The sequence below is a fragment of the Hermetia illucens genome, chromosome 1 (assembly GCF_905115235.1).
Source record: "Hermetia illucens chromosome 1, iHerIll2.2.curated.20191125, whole genome shotgun sequence".
NCBI lineage: Eukaryota > Metazoa > Arthropoda > Insecta > Diptera > Stratiomyidae > Hermetia > Hermetia illucens.
The window spans coordinates 118,348,277-118,368,025 of record NC_051849.1 but is presented as its reverse complement, the minus strand read 5'-3'; the positions used below and the strand labels follow the sequence as shown (position 1 = coordinate 118,368,025).

Here is a 19,749-nt window from a genome sequence, read left to right as displayed (position 1 = left end):
CACTAGGGGGGCCAACCGCAAATAACCGAGCTGTCCTCACATACAACAGGAGTTCACCCGAAGTATGGGAGTCCAGGGGCTTTCCCGGTTCTCATGGTACCAGTATACCCCTGGTAAGGTTTCGTGACCAATTTGCCACTTCAGATGAGTCCCCGTCCAGACTCGGGTCTGATCGCCCTGATTAGGTCTTTGGAGCATTCGCCTACTGAATCACGGCCGGCAAACCAAAGTGTTTACAGCATCTCCCGGTGCCACCACTATGGAGGTTCTCTTCGACCACTTGGTTTTGGTTTGGCCTATAAGGTTGCCGCCCCATCTTCCTCGCCGTCACCTCTGAGCACCAGTTGCACTGGCAAGTGGAGCTGCTCCAAATATTTGCAATGATTGTGGAAATGGAGGATGAGCAAATTCTTCAATTGAAATCTGCTCGAAGTATTCATGCCATCTATCTATATTAATGCAACAGAAGTGTTCGATATCCTGTGTGCGTTCGTTTCGGTTTTTGGCAAATCGATAAAAATCTCTCTCGTCATCCCGAGTGTCCAGTTTATCGCAAAAAATTTTTGTAATGTGTAATGAACTTGTGGGAAATAAGAGGATCAAACGATCATCCTAAGTGGCCGACAATGACCTAGAGGGCAGAGGAATCCTAAAAAGTTGGCGAAATTGACCGTGAAGGTCCGCCCGCAAAGACTCCTTCAAAGTGCTCGGTCGACACGCTCTTGCACGCCTCTGTGCTAGCAAGACTCAGGAATGTGGGGGGGGGGGGGGGGGGCTTTGAGCTCTTTGATCCTTCACGTGTCATAAATACAAAATGAACGTGTCTATGTGTGTGTGAAAACCGGGAAGTTTGTCGAAACTCTGGGAACAGGTGGGGCCACGCTGGAGGGTACTCCTGGGGGCGGTGGCGCCGCAGCTGACACTGTCGTAAATTCAGTTATGAACCTGATAACGACGGTCTGTGGAGCCTCCATGCCCAGATGGGCTAAGTGCTCAGACTCTGAGGAGGAAGCGACCAAAACATCATCCAAATATACAAACAGAAGGTCGAGGTTTCGCAGTACCGAGTGGATCAATGGTTCATCCTACTACATTCGGTACTAATCTGTCGGGGTTTTTGGAGGAGTGTCCGAAGACGAGAGCCAGTAATGTCCTCCAAAAGTACGGGAAGATTGTTACTTGGGTGAGATGCAATTTGGCCTGACGAATTAAGGTTGGTTGTGGAGTCTATAAGGGACCTGTTCTGCAAGTCCAGCAGCACCCCATAGTGACACAAGAACTCTGCGCCTAGAATGGGGAAGTTGACATCCGTCAGGATGAATCGCCACGGGAACGTCCTACGCAAGCCAAAACTCACGTCCACTTGCCTGTACTCGTAGGTGTTAATACGCGAGGAATTTGCCGCCGCAAGTTTCAAAAATTCAGGGAATAGTCGATGATGCGGGGTACGGGAAGAACCTAAACCTCCGCACCAGTATCTACAAGATAACTGCGCCTGCTGAGAGGGCCATAAATTGTCAGGCGACGTGGCGTTGGGTTCTGGGTGGCCGTCGTCAGGACAGTCCGCGAACCTAGTTTTTTGAGGTAAACACGAATTTATAAGTGATCGTACATGTGGTGGCTTTTTCGTCGAATCTGCAATGGTACCAACAAATGCTTAGGTCCGTAGGTTGTTCTGAAGACCTGTTACCCGATCGCTATTGTTGGACGCGCATGCACCTCGTGCAACTCATCGGCCGCAGCTGCCAGCGCCTCCAAAGAACCGGAGACGGACGCGATGACCGCTTGGGTGCCTTCCGGCAGTCGTCGCAGCCAGAGTGATTTTAACAAGTCGACGTCGATCTTGCTCCCACCCAATTGCCTCATTTCGCGAAGCAATTGGCTGGGAGTACAATCGCCCAACATCAAACTTGTCAGCAAGTGATTCAACTTAGCTGACTCACTTACCGACAGGCGCTAGATCAACTCGGTCTTCAACAGTGTATAGGAGGCCGATTTCACAATGTCGGCTACCAGGAGGATGGACTCCTGATGTAAACCTACAATTACGTGGTTAAATTTGGTCGCGTCCGCCGTTATTCCGGACATCTGGCACTGCGCTTCCAAATGGACGAACCACAGTTCCGGATTCCGTCGCCAAAATGATGAATGAGGATCTGATGGGCCTGCGTCTTTATTGTCGAACGACATATCTAAAGCCGATTTTCCGACTCGAGGCGATACCGAATTCTCTAAGGTCCTACTTTGACCGCTGCAGGCCGCACCCACAAATGCCCGCACGAGCGAAACGAACACACTAACAACGCACCGCGAAACTGATGCCCAGACGAAAATGAGAAGAAACTCGCCACAAGAGCGGAACTCCATCGATGAATTTCTAAAAGCGTATCAATGATGTGTCTTGCGGTGGTTTAAAATTATTTGTATAAAAAAATTAAGTAATACTAATAAATACTCAAAACTTAAATTTTTCCTTCGGTGGCTTGAAGTGCCAGCTTTTTCTTTTATGAGGTTGGGGCTCCTAAGCGTGTGATTGATACTTGACGGCGGCTCTGGCTCCCTGCGGCGACGTCGTTGAAGTCAGCTGGTTGTTGAGTTTGTCTCACCGAACTGGCTGCAGTCAATTTCGACGACCGGACAGTCGCACCTAGTTCATGTTCTCATCGCCGCTGACGACACACAAGATTTGAAGCACGAATTGGGTGAAAATATGCAAATATCACCGGGAAGGTAGTAGAATTCTGCAAAAATTGCAGACACACCAGCGTGCAAGGCCGTTAGTTAGGGCCTGAATTCGAGGAAGGGGCAAAATGTCCTCCGGTGGCACTTTAACAACTCCGGCCGAGGTCGCAGCTTTTCCTTGTTCCAATTGGGTGAGTTCTTGGTTGTCGCCAATTTCGAGTGAATCTTGAGCTTCCCGCAAGCCTTTAATGCAACGCGATTCGTCAAACCGTTTCCTCTCGAGTACAGCTTGGTAGCGATAAATATGCCTTCGATCGTGCCAAGCTTCTAGATTTCGCAAGGCCATTTTATAAAGTCTACAAACTTGTTTTTTATGGGTTAAAACCGCAGAGGGAAGTTAATCATAAAAACTTTATTTAATTTCATAATTTAAATACTTTTATTACATACAACCTTCGAAATAAATTTCGAATATTGTTAACCCCGCTGCGCCACAAGTACACAGCTAATTTGATCATAATTATATTTTCTTATCCCTAACCTCGCATTATAATATCAAAATTATAATCGGGAAGAAACCAGAAGTAAAACAAAAACCCTTTTAAATATAAAACTATGTTGTGTATTCAAATAATTTAAAACAATATTTTCAAACAGTAATAAAACAGAGTCTTATCAATAAAAAGGCGCCGTGAAATATTTCAAATGTATGTGCTGTTTTATCTGCCCCATCTAAATCCATAACAAAAGTATTCAATTTTGAAACGATATTGTCACAATTGGAAAGCGAAGAAAGATAGGTACACTAGGGATGGTGAATTTCCGACTAAAGCCAAAGTAGAAGTGCAGCCGATAAGGAACGGATAATAGCTGTATATTGTTCACCATCTCTTACAAAGGTCATAACTGTAATATGCGAATAAAACAGAACACCTAGTTTTCATTAATTCAGTCTCCAAAAAATTAGTATATTCAATCAAATTGCTTTTATTTATTTTAGATAATAGAAAGTAGCACAATGCCTTTTGAACATCTATCTTCATTTGTGCGCAAAAAAAGTTAACTTATTTAAAAATCTAATTCGGAGGTATAGAAACCAATTCTACTTTGCTTCCTTAGTTTCACGTATGATATTTAAAGAGTTAATCTTTTTTATATTTTCTTTCTCTATATCTTCCTTGGAACCATTTGAAAAGAAATATCCAAATCGCTGTTGAAAACAAGAGCACGCCAATGAGAAAAGCATAGATGTCCAAAGAATAATAAACAAATCTTGAAATGTGAGTTGCGACTGATTTTGTAAGTGGAGCTCCTTCAGTTTTTGCCATATATTCGACCCACCATACTGCCGTGTCTAAAGCCTTCTGCGGTCGATTCCTGAATGCAAATGAAATCGATTTAGCGTTTTCGTGGTATCTGGATTTTAAAAGAAAAGACTAGTTTAAATGACCGAAAAATATATACACTAACGGGTACGTGTACCTAGGTTCCAAAAGTTGTTTCACAGCTCTGAAAATATTTGCTTCTGTAATATCCTCATAGTTCAAAATTATACCCATTCCTCTGTTCTTTAGAGATGCTGCATTTAAAAATTGGTCTCCATACATTGGAGTAAGAATCACAGGAACCCCACAGTATGCAGCTTCAGAACTGCCCATCAGGCCTCCGTGACTGAGAAAGACTTTCACATTAGGATGGCAGAGAATTTCACGTTGTGGCATCCATTTCCGAATGTGGACATTCGATGGTTTTCTCGGGATTGTTTCATTCTCCCATTTCCATAGAACCGTTTGCGGAAGCCTGCCCATTGCATGAAGAATAGCTTCACGTTTCTCCACTGGTAAGGACTCCGCGCGAATCATTGATCCCCAGCTAATATATACAACTCCGTGTTTAGCACCTTCGAGAAGATGTTGAATTTCCTGAAAAATGAAATCATGTTATCAAACCCATACGTACATATATACATGCATTTGTGCAATGTTGATTAAATAATTTACGGTGGAATTATCAGTAATCTCCCACTACTCCATTATTTTATACGAAAGTAGCGTAAATTAGTAGAAAACGGGAAGCTCCACGATTCAAGTATAAAAAGTTTCAGGTGAACGCAAATGTTTGGCGCCGTCAAGATAATAGGCAGACAAATGTCTATGACCGTGTAAGGCAAATGTCTGCCTCGGAGAAATGACTGTTTCAGATAAACCTCTGCGTTAAACAAACATTTGTACTTGTGTCAGGCAAATGTGTGTGTCTGACATCAAATAGACAAATATCTCAGACATATTCACACAAATGAATGAGTCTTCCTCAGATATCAGACACACAAAGGTCTGGTTTGTGTGTTTTGTGTTTGTTGCCCTATATAGCTACAAATCCAACATAATCCTTCACATTTTTCCAAACTACAAGACATACGCCATAGACATTATCTTCATCCAAAACAAACAAACTACCTATTTCCGAACACTGTACATATATGTTATATGCACGTATATAAATTGATCGTACCCATATTTTCGATTTACTTCGGACACAAAAGCATACATATGTACATATATAGCACGTATATTAAGTACGGTTGGTCTAATGTACAAATATATCTATCTGAATTAAACACTACCCGCAAACTTCATTAGCAAGCGTATACTATATACCTACATACTTCATATACAAACACGACCCCATTCATACGAACTCCTCTCGGTGTGGCATTGACGAATTGATATGTGATGTGGACGTCATGCACGTTGTAGAATGCACGAAATTCACGAAAAATGGCAAAGTTTCACCCCCTATAACTTTGTTAATAATAGTTGGATTTTCTTCAAACTTGACCGAACTGTGCAGTATGTTATCCCTTATTCCCATATTTTGTACTCCTGGGATGAACATAAGGGGGGTTGCCGGATAAATTTCTAAAATGTGGAAATATGCTATTATTTATTTTATTTGTCGAGATATCGGAACCGGATGAGGCCTAGATTTCGTAGAAATGCACCACTGTGATTTTTTTCAGTTTTCGGTTGGATAGGTTCTGAGAACAAGACCTGTTACACTTTTTGATGGTTATATTTTCAGCCCCCACTCCCCTACGTTTCCCCCGAAATCAAACATGGAACCAGTTTCGAAAAGTACTAATTGAGCCCTTTCGATTGATACATCACATGACCACATTTTATAAAAAAAAATTTTGCACCCTCCATTCACATGTATGGGGAGCCCCCCTTAAATTTAACACAAAATGGCGCCAAAATGTAAAGCGAACAACACATCCACGCTCTCACCAGTTTTCGTGACAATCGGTCTGGCCCCTTCTGAATAAATCGGGTGTGACAGACAGACGGAGAGAAGGATAGACAGGCAGATGGACAGACAGACGAACGAACAGACGGACAGAAGGACCTATGAGGAGTGGCCAGATCTCCCATCAGGCGCGACCCCAGCTGGCGGATTTGGGCATACCTATTGATGTGTAAATATATGTTCATGCATTTTTCTTTTCTGACTGTGCATGGGCTAGTGTTTGCTCAATTCTGGTGCGTGGACCAAAATGGCTATGCGAAGGACACCGAGAAAATAAAACCAACATGGACGAATTAAGAAGGAGTAAAGTTACGGTGTAGGGGCTCGGAACCCCAGTACCGGCGGCTTTTGGGAGAGAGCATATCCCTCGACCGCAGTGCCTCGGTGGTAGACAACTTGGCCATCGTTGCATTTAATACTACAAGTGTTTTAGATTTGGAGAAGGAGGTGTTCAAACGAAGCACAACTCTGCCAAGAACACCAATTACAAAGGCAAAGAATGATGGGCTAAAAGGAGATAGCTGGCCAAAAAAGGCGATTTCGAAACCCATCGGATTTGATCAAGAGGTACTCCAACAGCAGCAAATTGATCCATTCAGGAGAAACTTATCAATTTTACGATCTCCTCCAATATCAAAGCCGGCAAAAGAGAAAGCTCATGGGATCTCAGCAACTGAAAAAGGTGAAGGAGTCAGTAAAAGGAGCAATCTGGCCCGGACTCACCGAGAACATAGCCCTGATCCAGAATAACTACCTTTTATACAGCTTGGGACTAAAATAGTTGAGCTGTTCGAATTCATCAAGGGCAAGCACAACGTGCACCAAGCCATTCAGAACATGGTGAGAGCCATCAGGGTGTTTTACAATAGGTCACAGGAAGAAATAAAAAAGCCTAAGGAAAAGCCGGACATCCGGGCCTCAACAGTGTCACAGGCGACCCAAGTGACACCCAAGCACAAAGTCATCGACCTTCGCTCAAGTAAAAGAGTGAAAGGCAAGGAGGGGGAAGCTTTGCGGAATCAACAGGCCCCAAAAAGGAAGAAAGGGGTCTTGACCAGTCCAACAAAAGGAACTAAAAGTTCAGAAGGACCCAAAGTACGAAAAGTAGGAAAGTCGGCTAGAGAACCGAAACTGAAAGAAAATAAGAACGTTGGTTGGACTAAGGTCGTGAACAAGAAAAGAGACGAGAAACCGAAGATGCGAATTCGCCCGGAGGCAATTGTAATCTCCAGCAGAGGACATCTAGCATATACGGAGATACTGAAGAAGATGAAATCTGACCCCGACCTAAAAGACCTAGGCGGAAGTGTCAGCAAAATCCGGAGGACCCAGAAGGGGGATCTCATGTTTGAGCTGAGAAAATCGAGCTTGGGAAAAACCGACGGCTTCCGTAACCATGTTATAAACTCACTTGGGGAGAGTGTCGCGGTTCGTTCCCAAAAATATGAGGTCTATATACAGTGCAAGAATCTCGATGAGGTAACATCCAGAGAAGAGATCTGCACTGCCCTGAAGGAACAATTCAAGTCGGAGTAATTGATGAAGAATCTATCGTGAGCCCAAGAAAAGCTTATGGCGGTACTCAAACGGCCACAATGCGACTGCCAGTGAAGTCAGCGCAGAAGTTGTTGGCCGTGGGGAAGGTTCGGATTGGATGGGTTGTTTGCCTACTAAGGGAACAGATCTCTTTAAAAAGGTGCTTCAAATGCCTAATGTTTAGACACTTCGCGAAGGCATGCACTAGCGGCATCGATCGGTCCGATCGACAGATGTGGGGAAAAAGGACATATTGCTAAGGAGTGCAATAGGGACCCCAAATGCATTTTGTGCGAAGAAAAGGAGGGAACGGATAACCGGCATATGGCCGGAAGTGGTAAATGCCCGGAATTTAGGAAGGCGTTAGATCCAGTGAAAAAATGAGGTTAATACAAATAAATCTTAATCATTGCAGGGTCGCACAAGATTTGCTTACGCAGACCACTTACGAATCCGCGATGGAGATTGCTATCATTAATGAACCGTACAGAAATCTTGACGGTGGTGTATGGGTCACAGATTCGACTGGTGGAGCGGTGATATGGGCGTGCGGTCGTCAAGCCATACAATATAGCATGGGTCAGGGCTAGAGGCTTTGTGTGGGCAAAAATAAGTGGTATATTCGCATATAGCTGTTACGCCCCACCGAGCGTCACACTACCTGAGTTTGAAGCCCTGCTAGACGATCTTGTTCATTACGCAAGGGGACGAAGTCCAAAGGTGATAACTGGTGACTTTAATGCGTAGGCTATCAAGTGGGGCAACAAAGAGACTAACGCAAGGGGGCGATGCTTATTAGAAACATCTGCCCAGTTGGATGTAGTTCTGGCCAACGAAGGCGATGTAAACACTTATCGGAAAGGGGGAAATCGTTCAATTGTAGATCTGACTTTTGTCAGCCCTGCGTTAGCACATATGTCCTGGCAAGTTAGCGAGGACTTCACGTACAGCGACCACCAGGCAATCGCCTTTGAACTAAGGACGGAGTCACAAGGCAGGAGACCCGTACCCCGGAAGCCGAAATCCAGAAGGACACCAGGATGGTCTGCCAAAGCGATGGATGAGCAGACATTCATGGAGGTGTGACTTGGACTTGCCTAGCAAAGCAGGAACCTCTACGGATAGAGCTCTCCATGTCACACAGAGCATCTCGAAAGCATGTGACGCGTCGATGCCTAGGAGATGCTCATTCCCCACTAGAAGATTATTGGTGGAATAGTGAACTTGCCAGCCTTCGATCGATTTACCACAGAGCCAGACAAACGGCTTAGAGGGCAATAGGTAGGATCGGTCAGGGGCAAAAGGAGCATGCCTATAGGGAAGCTCGCAAGAACCTCAAGCTCGTCATCCAGCGGAGTAAGAGGGAATATTTTAAGGAGCTCTGTTCGGGAGCGGACATATATCCGTGGCCTATAAAATCATGACAGGACGATTCAGAAGCCGATCGTCTCCGCAGATCACATGCCCCATACTCTTGTTGAAAATAATCCAGGGTTATTTCCCCAGCAAGAGGGGGGTATTGACACCTTCCAGCGCCCCTTGAATGTGACACCGATTCCGCCAGTTACCAGGGACGAGCTGCTGGAGATCTGCAGTCGCATACCGAATAAGGCCCTCAAACTTGCCGTCAAATGTAGATCGGATATATTCGTGGAGCTATTTGAAACGTGCATGTCGGAGGATATCTTTCCTGCACCATGGAAGCGGCAGAAGCTGGTGCTGTTGCCTAAGGCTGGCAAACCTCCAGGGGAACCGTCCTCCTATAGACCCATATGTCTTCTAGACACTATGGGGAAAATGTTGGAGCGGGTTATTTATAATAGACTACTCCCAACTGTCGAGAGTCAAGGTGGCCTTTCAGATAGGCAGTATGGGTTCCGTAAAGCCAGATCAACCATTGATGCCATCAAAATGGTTACTGGCTTCGCGGAAAATGCAATTCACAGAAGGGCTTGTACCAGCAAATATTGTGTATTGGTCACCCTGGATGTGAGGAATGCGTTTAACTCGGCCAATTGGAATCGATAGCTACTTGAAAGAGCGGACACTCTGGTATGATACCGATGATGGACCCAAAGAGTACGTTGTCTCCGCGGGCGTCCCACAGGGCTCTGTACTGGGCCCACTCCTGTGGAACATCATGTATAATGATGTACTCAACCTTCCGGTTTCGGAGGAGGTCACGGTGGTGGGTTACGCCGATGATATAGCACTGGTTGTGGTCGCAAAGCATTTCGAGGATGCTGAGTTGTACTCAAGCGAAGCGGTCAGTGTTGTTAAGGCTTGGTTAGGGAGTGCTGGACTAGCACTCGCGGAGGAAAAGACGGAAACGGACCTCATCACTAAGCGCCGCAAAAGAAATTACGCCTGCATTATAATCGGGAATCATATCATCACTTCCAAGCCGGCCATCAAATACTTGGGGCTGATGATAGACGGAGGACTTCATTTTAAACAGCACATAGAGCATACTTGTAGAAGAGCATCCACCACGAGTGTGGCTCTGGCAAGGATGATGCCGAACGTCGGAGGACCGCGGCATACTTGCAGGCTGCTCATAGCCAGGGTGGTGAGCTCTTTCATGCTGTATGCAGTCCCAGTTTGGGGAAAAACACTGCAGGTTTTAGGCAATACACATAAACTGAGTACGGTTTAGAGAAGGACATCCCTAAGAGTATGTTCTGCCTTAGGGACCGTCTCAGAGGATGCAGCGTTCGTCATCTCGGGAATGATTTCGATTGACATCCTGGTAACCGAAATGATGAACATTTATAACACCAGGTCCATCTTTCCCTTATCTCAGGTGAAAAAATCCGAAAGGGAGAGATCCATAAGCAGATGGCAACAGCGATGGGACCAGTCAAAAAGGGGTCGTTGGACTTACAGGTTGATCCCTTCCATCGGGGAGTGGCTGGAAAGAAAGCATGGGGAGATCAATTATAATCTCACCCAGTTTTTCACTGGCCATGGAGGATACCCTCAATACCTGCATAGGTTTAAATTGGACATCTCGCCTAATTGTCCAAACTGCGGGGTCCCAGAACACCCAGCGCACGTTTTCTTCCAGTGTCCTAGGTTCGTGGAAGAAAGGAGGAACCTAGAGGAAATTCCAGGTGAAGTGCTATCACCGGAAAATTTTGTCCCCTCAATGGTAGCCTGTCAGGAAGACTGGGATGCGATCTATTCCATGATCGTAGTAATCCAGGATAAACTGCGAAAAGCAGAAGAAGTGAGGAAGACGCGGTTACGAACCCCGCGGGTAGAGGAAAGGAGACCTAGCTAAAGTAAGCTAACTCCGCTCCGTGATGTAATATCTAAAGGTGGTTCCACAGGGTAGGAGGGGAGATGGGGGTGGTTTTAGTGGGTGAAAATCCCATACTCTGGCGTGCCCAGGCCAGAGTGTTTTGAAGATTTCCACCTCCTCAAAAAAAGAAAAAAGACGGACAGAAGGACAGACAGACAGACGTCGACCATCAACAGTGGCAGGTGCATTTTTCATATCGCCCCGCGAATAACTTGGTGAAATTGATATAATCGAAGAGGACAACGAAGAAAATCGATAAAAGACTGTGCGGATTGGTGAATTAGTGCAAGTGACGAGTGGCGGTGTGTATCTGTTGCGTACCTTTCCATAAATTAGCCAATTATTTAATCAGTTCCTTTGTTTGCGGTAATTTCCTTTGTTCATTTGCCTTGATATACGAGAATACGCCGTTTACTAAATGTACTGACCGACGGCTGTGAGCTGAGCTAGTGTATATTGAAGGGACTGGCATAGTGGTGTGCGCGTTGTGGTGGAAGCGTGCTAGCTAGAGACTCATTGGGACTCAGGTTCGATTCTAGCTTAGATTAAAATCTTTTGTTGATTCATAAATAACTTTTAATCAGAGCTTTGTACTTATGGGCCTATTGGGTTTAGGGTTTCACACTCAGCCGAAGCAAAAAAAGAAAAACGGCGATTTTAAATTTACATATTTCCTTTATCCTAACTAATGCAGGTTAGTAGTGCTTCCCAGAGTCAGTCACCCATAGTCAGCGCATAGTCTTGTGCTAGAACGGGTCATCGCGGAGACTGGTACTCGAGAGTCGTTGGGGCCAGAGGTGGCGGGGTCAATAAAACCACACCGCACTGTAGGCAACAGTTTCAGTACTCGCCGAAGCACTCTTCTCCACAGTCCAGTTGAGGTTTCCGCTGAGGTTCGGGACTTGGTATTCCTAGGCTCCATGCATCTGCAGCAACTTCGAGAATTCTATCTCAAATCAATGATGAGATTGCATCTCGACTGTGTGCTAATATGATGCTGCCGCAACTACAATCAGTTGTGTATTGTAGTGCGGCTGTCAGATTGCACGTTCAGAAGATTCGCTTTCGCATTATTGGTTTGAGTGACCAAAGAGATCCACCATGGAAAATTCGTCTGGAACGTCGGCGGGGCTCACTAAGACAGGACATTGCTAGGTTGATTCAGATCAACACTGCCAGCAGACGGGTGAGAAATAAAGTGCAGAGGGTTTACAGAAACTATGCCATCACCAGTGAGACACCCGTAGTTGAAATTGTGGACACACTAAAGCAGTAATTTTCGATCGTATGCAGTTGGTTACGACGGTATGGTGAAAGTCACTCCAGTGTCGAGAATGCAACATACACAAGGAACCAGCCGAGCTTTTTCAGATCTCTTAGCGAATACCAGCGTCCACAGAATACAGTTTTTGGTAACGGAAGCGAAAGAATACTGTGGTGGACTTTGGGTATTACCCGCCTAGCATGCTGAGTGGATAACCGCCGAGAGCACGCGCCATGCCACAACATCTGGCATGAATTTTGTGGATGTTACCGAGGAGAAAGCACGACGAGCCATAAACAGCTCGAAGAATTGGAGGGCCCAAGTCTGGATTGGGTGCAGAGTTCCTGGTATAAGAAATTTACTAGCGTACACAGTCGGTTGGCATACAGTATAAATCAGGTCATGAGTCGGCCGGAAGAATTTCCACCTTTTCTCACTGCGGAGATTACCTACTTTATCCCTAAGAAGGACACGGTTCAGGACCCCGCAGACACAAGACCGATTACCTGCGTACCAACCCTCAAAAAATTCATAACGTCCATTATTAGTGGAATGGTCAATACGCACCTCGAGACCAACAACATTCTGTCCGAGGAGCAGAAGAGCTGCCGAGTTGGGTCAAGGGGTCGCAAAGAGCAACTCACTATCGACTCGGTAGTTGTAGGACACGCAACTAGACGCCAAAGAAACTTCTAATTGCTATATCGATTATGCCAATTCTTTCGATAGCGTCCCGCATACCTGGCTAATCGATGTCTTACATCTTTATCACATTGATCCGAAATTAATAAAATTTTTGGCAACAGTCATGTAAGGGTGGCATACCATATCAGTGCGAAGTGTGGAGTGTCGGTTCCAAGAAATCCGCAAAGGTCATCACAAGCCGCACGCCGGACATAGCATTGGTGACCTCTACATCGGAGCTATAACCGAGACAGACTTCTACAAGTACTTAGGAATTCTGCAAAGAACCCATGCTCGAGTTGGTGATCTGAAGGATGTTCTGCTGTCCGAAATCCTGCGACGGGGAAGAAGAAAATAAGTACATTAAATATATTCGTTATCCCTTCCCTGGCTTATGCATTCGAAATATTGCCGTGGACGAAAATCGATCTGGAAAATGTTCAACGTCGAATACGGATTACTATGTCCAAATTGCGAATGCACCATCCAAACTCTGCCTTGGAGCGGATGAACTTAGCCCGTGACATCGGAGGTAAGGGTGTGGTTAACGTGGCGGCACAACATCATCATCATGTCGCCTCGTTGCGCGCTTATTTTTATAGCAAAGACCAGGAGAGTCTGTAAGGCAGACTGTGGACTGACTCCACTTAACTTGAAGGATCGATCTTTCAATCTTCTGAGTGGCGTGAAGTCGGACCAAGAGCGGATCGATGCATGGAAGTCAAAGGCAATGCACGGTAAACATGGGAATTGTCTTTGGCCGCCATTTGTCGATTTGCATTTGTCGAACAGATGTGTGCTGTATGCTGGGGAACTCTTTGCTAAGATGGAGGGATTCATGTGTGCCATTCAGGATGACGTCGCTATATAAAAAGCTCATCATGAAAGAACGGGTTGTAGTACTTGACAGTTCTGCTTACAGTATGTATTAGGACCGGCATTGTAGTAGAAGGTAAACTATGAGCCATTGGCTCGGGAAATCGAAGAAATTTGGTGTCTCGAGCAGGTGGTTGTAGTTTCCATAATATTGTCAGCTACAGGTATTGTATCTAAATCCCTCGCGGCTTCCCTTGATGTCCTGGGTCTTTCACACAGTCTGGTTCAAACCATGCAGAAGTACATCATTCTGCATACGTGCTCAATGTTGCAGGGAGTTCTCCACGGATTCTGCCATTGACCTACCACTAGCGCCCCTTTATAATTTAAGTAGGTAGGATCGTCCGAGCCTAAATGTTTAGCATTTAGTGCAAGTATTAAGTGAAATCCGCCATCTGGCAAGATTGTGATAACTCGAAAATAATAATAAGGCTTCTAATGTAGTTTCTCCCCTTAATGTGGTTTTCTTATGTGATGGTTTTGGTTTTGTATATGTTTTGAAAGCAGAATATGTTGGGAGTATATTCTAGAAATTTTAGCCCGAAATATTAATGCGTTTTCCTCGAAATCACATTGTGAAGGGCTTGTGTGAAACAAAACTTTACTAAAATGGGTTCATTGTCTGTCTGTCCGTCTGATACATGAGATGTACTCCAAAAGGACTGGAGCTATCGTCACGAACTTTGGTGAGAATATGTGGTCTGTGAACCGTTACACGTGCGACGAGTGGCATCATTTTGTATTGCGTTTAAGGGGGACTCCTCATATATTCGAAAGGGGCAGTAATTTTTTAACTGAATATGGTCATGTAGGGTATCAAACGAAAGGGCTCAGTTAGTTTTTTTCGAAAATTATCTTCCTTCTTGTATTGGGTAAAAGACAGGGGAGTGAGTACTAAAAATGTGTTGACCAAAAAGCGAAACAGGTCTCATTATCAGAACCTATCCAATCGAAAATCCGAAAAAAATCGCAGCAACTCATCTTTGCAAAATTTAGGTCTTGAAGTACGTTCTATGACGGTGACTGCACAAATAAAGTTAATAATAACGTAACCTCGTGAAACGTTCCGTTTGAGATTTGCTTCTAACAACGATCGTTATGTCAGTTTTTGATCGCACTTCGCGTTGTTACTTCAAGACTTTGAGACGAAATATTAAATCAGCTGAAGAACAAAGAGAATATTCCATTGAATCATATTGCATACAATGCATATAAATATATAAAGTATTTCCTAAATAATTACTGCCTTTAAATTCCCCTTTGGCAGTTAAACGCTCACATGCAAGGAGAACGGCATTTACTGCGCGTCGTCACGGGCTTTGCGAGGTTCGCGAGCGCCAATGGAGGCTCAGTGATTGATTATGAGCAAGCCATCTACCAATTTCTGGGAGTGCTAATTTCAGCATTATTGCCCTGAACTGTGATGCAAAAAGTTGTCGCTAAATGACACTTAGTACGCTTCGATTAGTTCAAAATAACTTTTGCGTATTATCATCAAAAAAATTTAAAAACAATTGTAGCTTTTAAAAACTGGTATTCGATTCACTGTCTGTCTGTTACACGCAATTTACTCCAAAACCGATAAACCGATCCGAACGAAATTTGGGGGACATATGGGAACTATGAAATTCCACGCATACAGTGTGTGATATAAATTTAATTGGAATTTAAAGAAGGGCTTCCATGTACAGTATGCAAAATTCGTATTGGAACACCTATGATTTTACAGAAAAATGGTTTATTCTACGAGAAAATTAAATGATTTTAGCACAATTATATTTCTAATTATTTGCATTTGAGTTAAGACACTTTTAACACATAAAAGTTTTTAAAATAACAAAACCGGTTTTTCATAATGGGCTATAGATCATTATTGTCGAAGCAAAATTCGTATTAGAACACTAATGGTGCGACACTGTACGCTTCCAGGAAATGCACAATTTGCACAGATTGTGATGCTTTAGTTAATGATCGGCTGTGTATCGAGTTAGAGAATAGTTTTAAGTATAAAAATTACATTTATTTTCCATAATTAGTTATACTATTCAAAATTTATCAAAATGGGTCGGAAGTCAACAGAGTTATCAAACGATGTTCGAAAATTAATCGTTAATTTGCATGGGAAATGGGAAATCGCTCCGGGAAATAGCAACAATCGTTCAAAGAAGTCATACGACGGTTTACAACATAATCAAAATATACAAATCAAGCGGCAGGATCAATAAGAAATCGCATAATCCGAATCGAATGCTTCTGACTCGCAGACATCAGTCCTTTCTTCTCCGTCAAATTCGAAAGGATAATGCCGTAACTGCTGTAAAGCTAGCTGCCCTCCTAGAGAAATATTGTGGAGTAAGTGTAACAGCTCAAACGATTCGAAATTACATTCGCCGGCTTCAATTTCGGAGCAACGTAAGTGCAAGAAAACCTTTTATAAATATAGTAAATCGGAAAAAGCGAATTACATTCGAAAAAAGGTATTTAAATAAAAACTTCCGATTTTGGAAAAATGTAATTTTTACCGACGAATGTAAATTTAATGTTAAGTCGTCGGATGGTCGCATACGAATTTGGCGTGAACGAAATATTCGCCTCCATCCGAGAAATCTGAGACCAACCTTTAAACATGGGTACCGCTCATTAATGGTTTGGGGTTGTTTCGCTGCATCCGGCGTTGGAGAGCTCCACTTTATCGAAAGAAATATGAATGCCGCGCAGTATATCGACATTTAAAAAAAAAATCTGCATAAAAGTGCGAGAAACTTGGGCATTGAGGACCGCTACATATTTCAGCAAGACAATGACCCCAAGCATACCGCTTTAAATACTCGTTTGTGGTTATTGTACAATTGTAGAAAATATTTAAAAACCCCTCCTCAGAGCCCAGACATTAACCCTATTGAAAATTTGTGGTCAATTTTTAAACAGAGGTTAAGATATCATAGCATAAGAAACATCAGTGACCTTAAAACTGCATTACAGGAAGAATGGAAAAAAATTCCGAGAAACTTGACTGAAAAATTGGTGCAGTCGATGCCAAAACGACTAAGGGCTGTTATAAAGCAAAAAGGCTACCCAACTAAATATTAGATGTGTTTAAGAAAATGAATTTTTGTAATCCATTTTAGTGTTCCAATACGAATTTTGTTTTTGTTAAAGTATGAAATTATTATTATTTTTTTTTTGTTACAAAAATTTTTAGTTATTTTTATACAATTGAATAAATATTTTGCTTTAAAATCCAAAACACATTTTAATTTTTCAAAATTCGTGCGAATTTCGAAGATTTAAGCAAAAAACTGTTAAAAACCTATGTGTTCCAATACGAATTTTGCATACTGTATGTTTTTTCACCGAATTATGTGTAGTATCAAATGAAAAGTATCGATTAGTACTTTCTGAAACTGATTTTTGGTGTGGATTCTAAAGGCGCGTGTAAGGAGTTAAAATATGCACACGTAAAATGAGAGAGAACTAATTTAACCCAAAAATCTGAGAAAGATTAAGGTGGTGCGCTTGTATGAAATCTAGGCCTCAAAATATGTTTCATTCCGATATCTGATCAAATAAACTTAAACTTAGTTTATTATCAACTTTTAGAAATCGACTGAAAACCCCCCTTAAGTTAATCTTTAGGGTACTAAATTTTACATCAGCATAGAGGACAGTGACACGCATGCCACGTTTCATGGAAATCTATTAGTTCCAATGTTATAGCAGTTCAAACTTATCAATTTTGCGCTAATTTACTGCATCTAAACCCATGGAAATAAGATAGCTAACGTCACAATTAACGAGAGTAATTGACTTTAGAGTGAAATATTAGAATGCCATTAATGAAGAATCTACTTCTGCTCAGTCCTTTTTAAGGTTTTGTATGAGACAAAACCTTATTAGAATAGCGCCCCTCCATTATGTTCAAAGTGGCAGGATGCGAACAATCAGGTTAGGGTGGGCCGCTGCAGGGCCACCATGTCATCTGATTCCCCATGAAGAAGAAAGTAAGGCAGGGGGCCACTCGTCGCGTAGATGCCAGAGTCAGCTTAGAGTCAATCCTTCCCCGTACATCCCTCGCGCGTCAGGGTTTTTTTTGTGTGGTCACTGGCTAGGCTTCCCTCAAATGGCTGATGAGCCAAAGTGATTTGAGTGATCGTCTTGCACGATGGGCGTTGAAGCTTCAAGGTTTAAAGTTCACCATTAAGCATTGTAAGGGGACACAAAATGTCGTTCCTTACACACTGTCCGGCGTTCATGTCACTGATACCTTGGAGATGACCACGTTCAGCGATGAGGATACCATTGAGCTCGACTTGACCTTTTCCGAAATATCTCCTACTGATATCTCGAATCCTGGACAATTCTCATCAACTTCTAGATCTACGGGTGGTCGACGGGTATATCTACAAAAGATCAGAGCACGCCTCACAAAATACTCTCCAGGTTCGAATTGGAAAATTTCGGTTCCGGGTCAGTTGACGGAGGGTTTGATTGAGCGACTTCATGACCACTCCCTGCTCATGGGGGGTTTGCTAAGACCTTACATCGTCTAAAGAGTGTGTAGTTTTGGCCCCGTATGGTTCAACAAGTGAAATCATATATGGATAGTTGTGCTACATGCAAAACCACGAAGGCTGGTTCCAACTCCACTCCTCCCCCTCATCGACCTTATTTGTCTGTATTCACACGTCGGGAAACGTCGCAGTAATCGCCGTGCTTGATTACTTCATGAAATTCGTTTCCGTGGAGCCGATCCGGCGCTTCGTGGCTAAAGTTGTAATTTCTAATAGATCGGATCTTTAATGTTTTTGGTACTCCTGAATCGGTGTTGACGGACAACGGGGTACAATTCCGTTCCGCTCACTTCAATCCGTTAATGAAGCAAAGGGGCATTAAACATGTGTTCACCATTCTGTGGAAAATGCCTCCGAACGGGTTAACTGACCCCTAATCAACGCGGCTGGGACCGAAAAGTCAGTGATATTTGCTGTGCACTGAGATCATATGTACATTCAACCAGAACATTGGTCAGAATATGATCGCGCATGGAGGGTCTTATCGTCTGTTGTGCCAAGTGTACCTCTTTCAGGATCCTTTCTCAGTCATCTCCAGTGATGCGAGCATGGAGCTCTCAAAACAGGAGGTCCAAGAGAAACTGGAATTGGCTCAGCATCACAACTTGAAGGCAAGCCCATCTACCGTCGAGGTGGGTGACAGAGTGTTCGGTATAATTTTTCTGGCCGCTTTTGAGGTTTGGATATTTAAATTTGAAGTTCAGTTTTGAAATTTCAAAACTGAGTCAAGGCGGACCACGGAAGGAAAATTTATCGTTGTGGCTGCCCTGCTTTGCCGCGTAATATATGCCTGGAAAATATTGTTGTTGGAGGGGAACAAGGGAATGGAGAGCGGACGCTGATCAAAAAGATGAAATGGTGGCCGGCTGTTTGTTTATCGTAATTAGAAAAGCCGAGCTTCAAATGTGTTCCCCGGTTGTGTACTTGGTCGTTTTACATTAGTCCTGTTTACTTTTGTTGAGATGTACATAAAGTCAATAATACTGGATGACTCTATATCAGATGGTTTCTGGACAGAAGAACATGGATTCGATCCAGAGTTCACCGGAATTACGGTATGAATGGAATTGGCTAGCGAAAAATTTTGGACTCGGGGTTTTTGGTGTTTGGCCCCACGAATGGAATTCATGGGTGAGCTGTTCCAAATAGTGTAATATTAATTCATCTGACGATGTGCAAATTGTTCAATAACGCTAGAGTTCGGACATAGAAGCGAGTTGTAGGGGAGATTGTAAACCACGTAGAAGTTATGTCGTCGTTCAAATGTTTCCAAAATAGAACGCATTTATTATTATCATAATTGATCTGTGCAAAATCGTTAATAATTGACAAAGATCTTCCTTCCAGAATTAAATTCGAACGTAAGTTAAAGTAGAGTAAATTTCAGCGCTAAAATCCCTGGAGGGCGATGGTGATCATTTTTGTTTCACACGAAGCCTTATTAGAATGGAGTCGATGTCTGTCTGTTATACCCGATTTATTCGGAAACGGCTAGACCGATTGGTATGAAAGTGGCACAATTTTGT

At 43.4% G+C, this 19,749-nt stretch overlaps 1 protein-coding gene across 5 annotated transcripts in view; it reads right to left on the bottom strand.

Moving 5' to 3' along the window:
* Positions 1–3,651: 3,651 nt before the first annotated feature.
* The window catches only part of LOC119653869 (UDP-glucosyltransferase 2-like), a 201,106-nt gene continuing 185,008 nt past the window's right edge, over positions 3,652–19,749 (bottom strand). For all 5 annotated transcript variants that reach the window (XM_038058978.1, XM_038058987.1, XM_038059003.1 and 2 more), the window contains 2 exons: positions 4,165–4,604; positions 3,652–4,098 (listed from right to left, as the gene is read on the bottom strand). In XM_038058978.1, the coding sequence (XP_037914906.1) occupies positions 3,825–4,098; positions 4,165–4,604 (714 nt within the window). In that variant the 3' untranslated portion in view covers positions 3,652–3,824. The remainder of the gene's footprint in view (positions 4,099–4,164; positions 4,605–19,749) is intronic.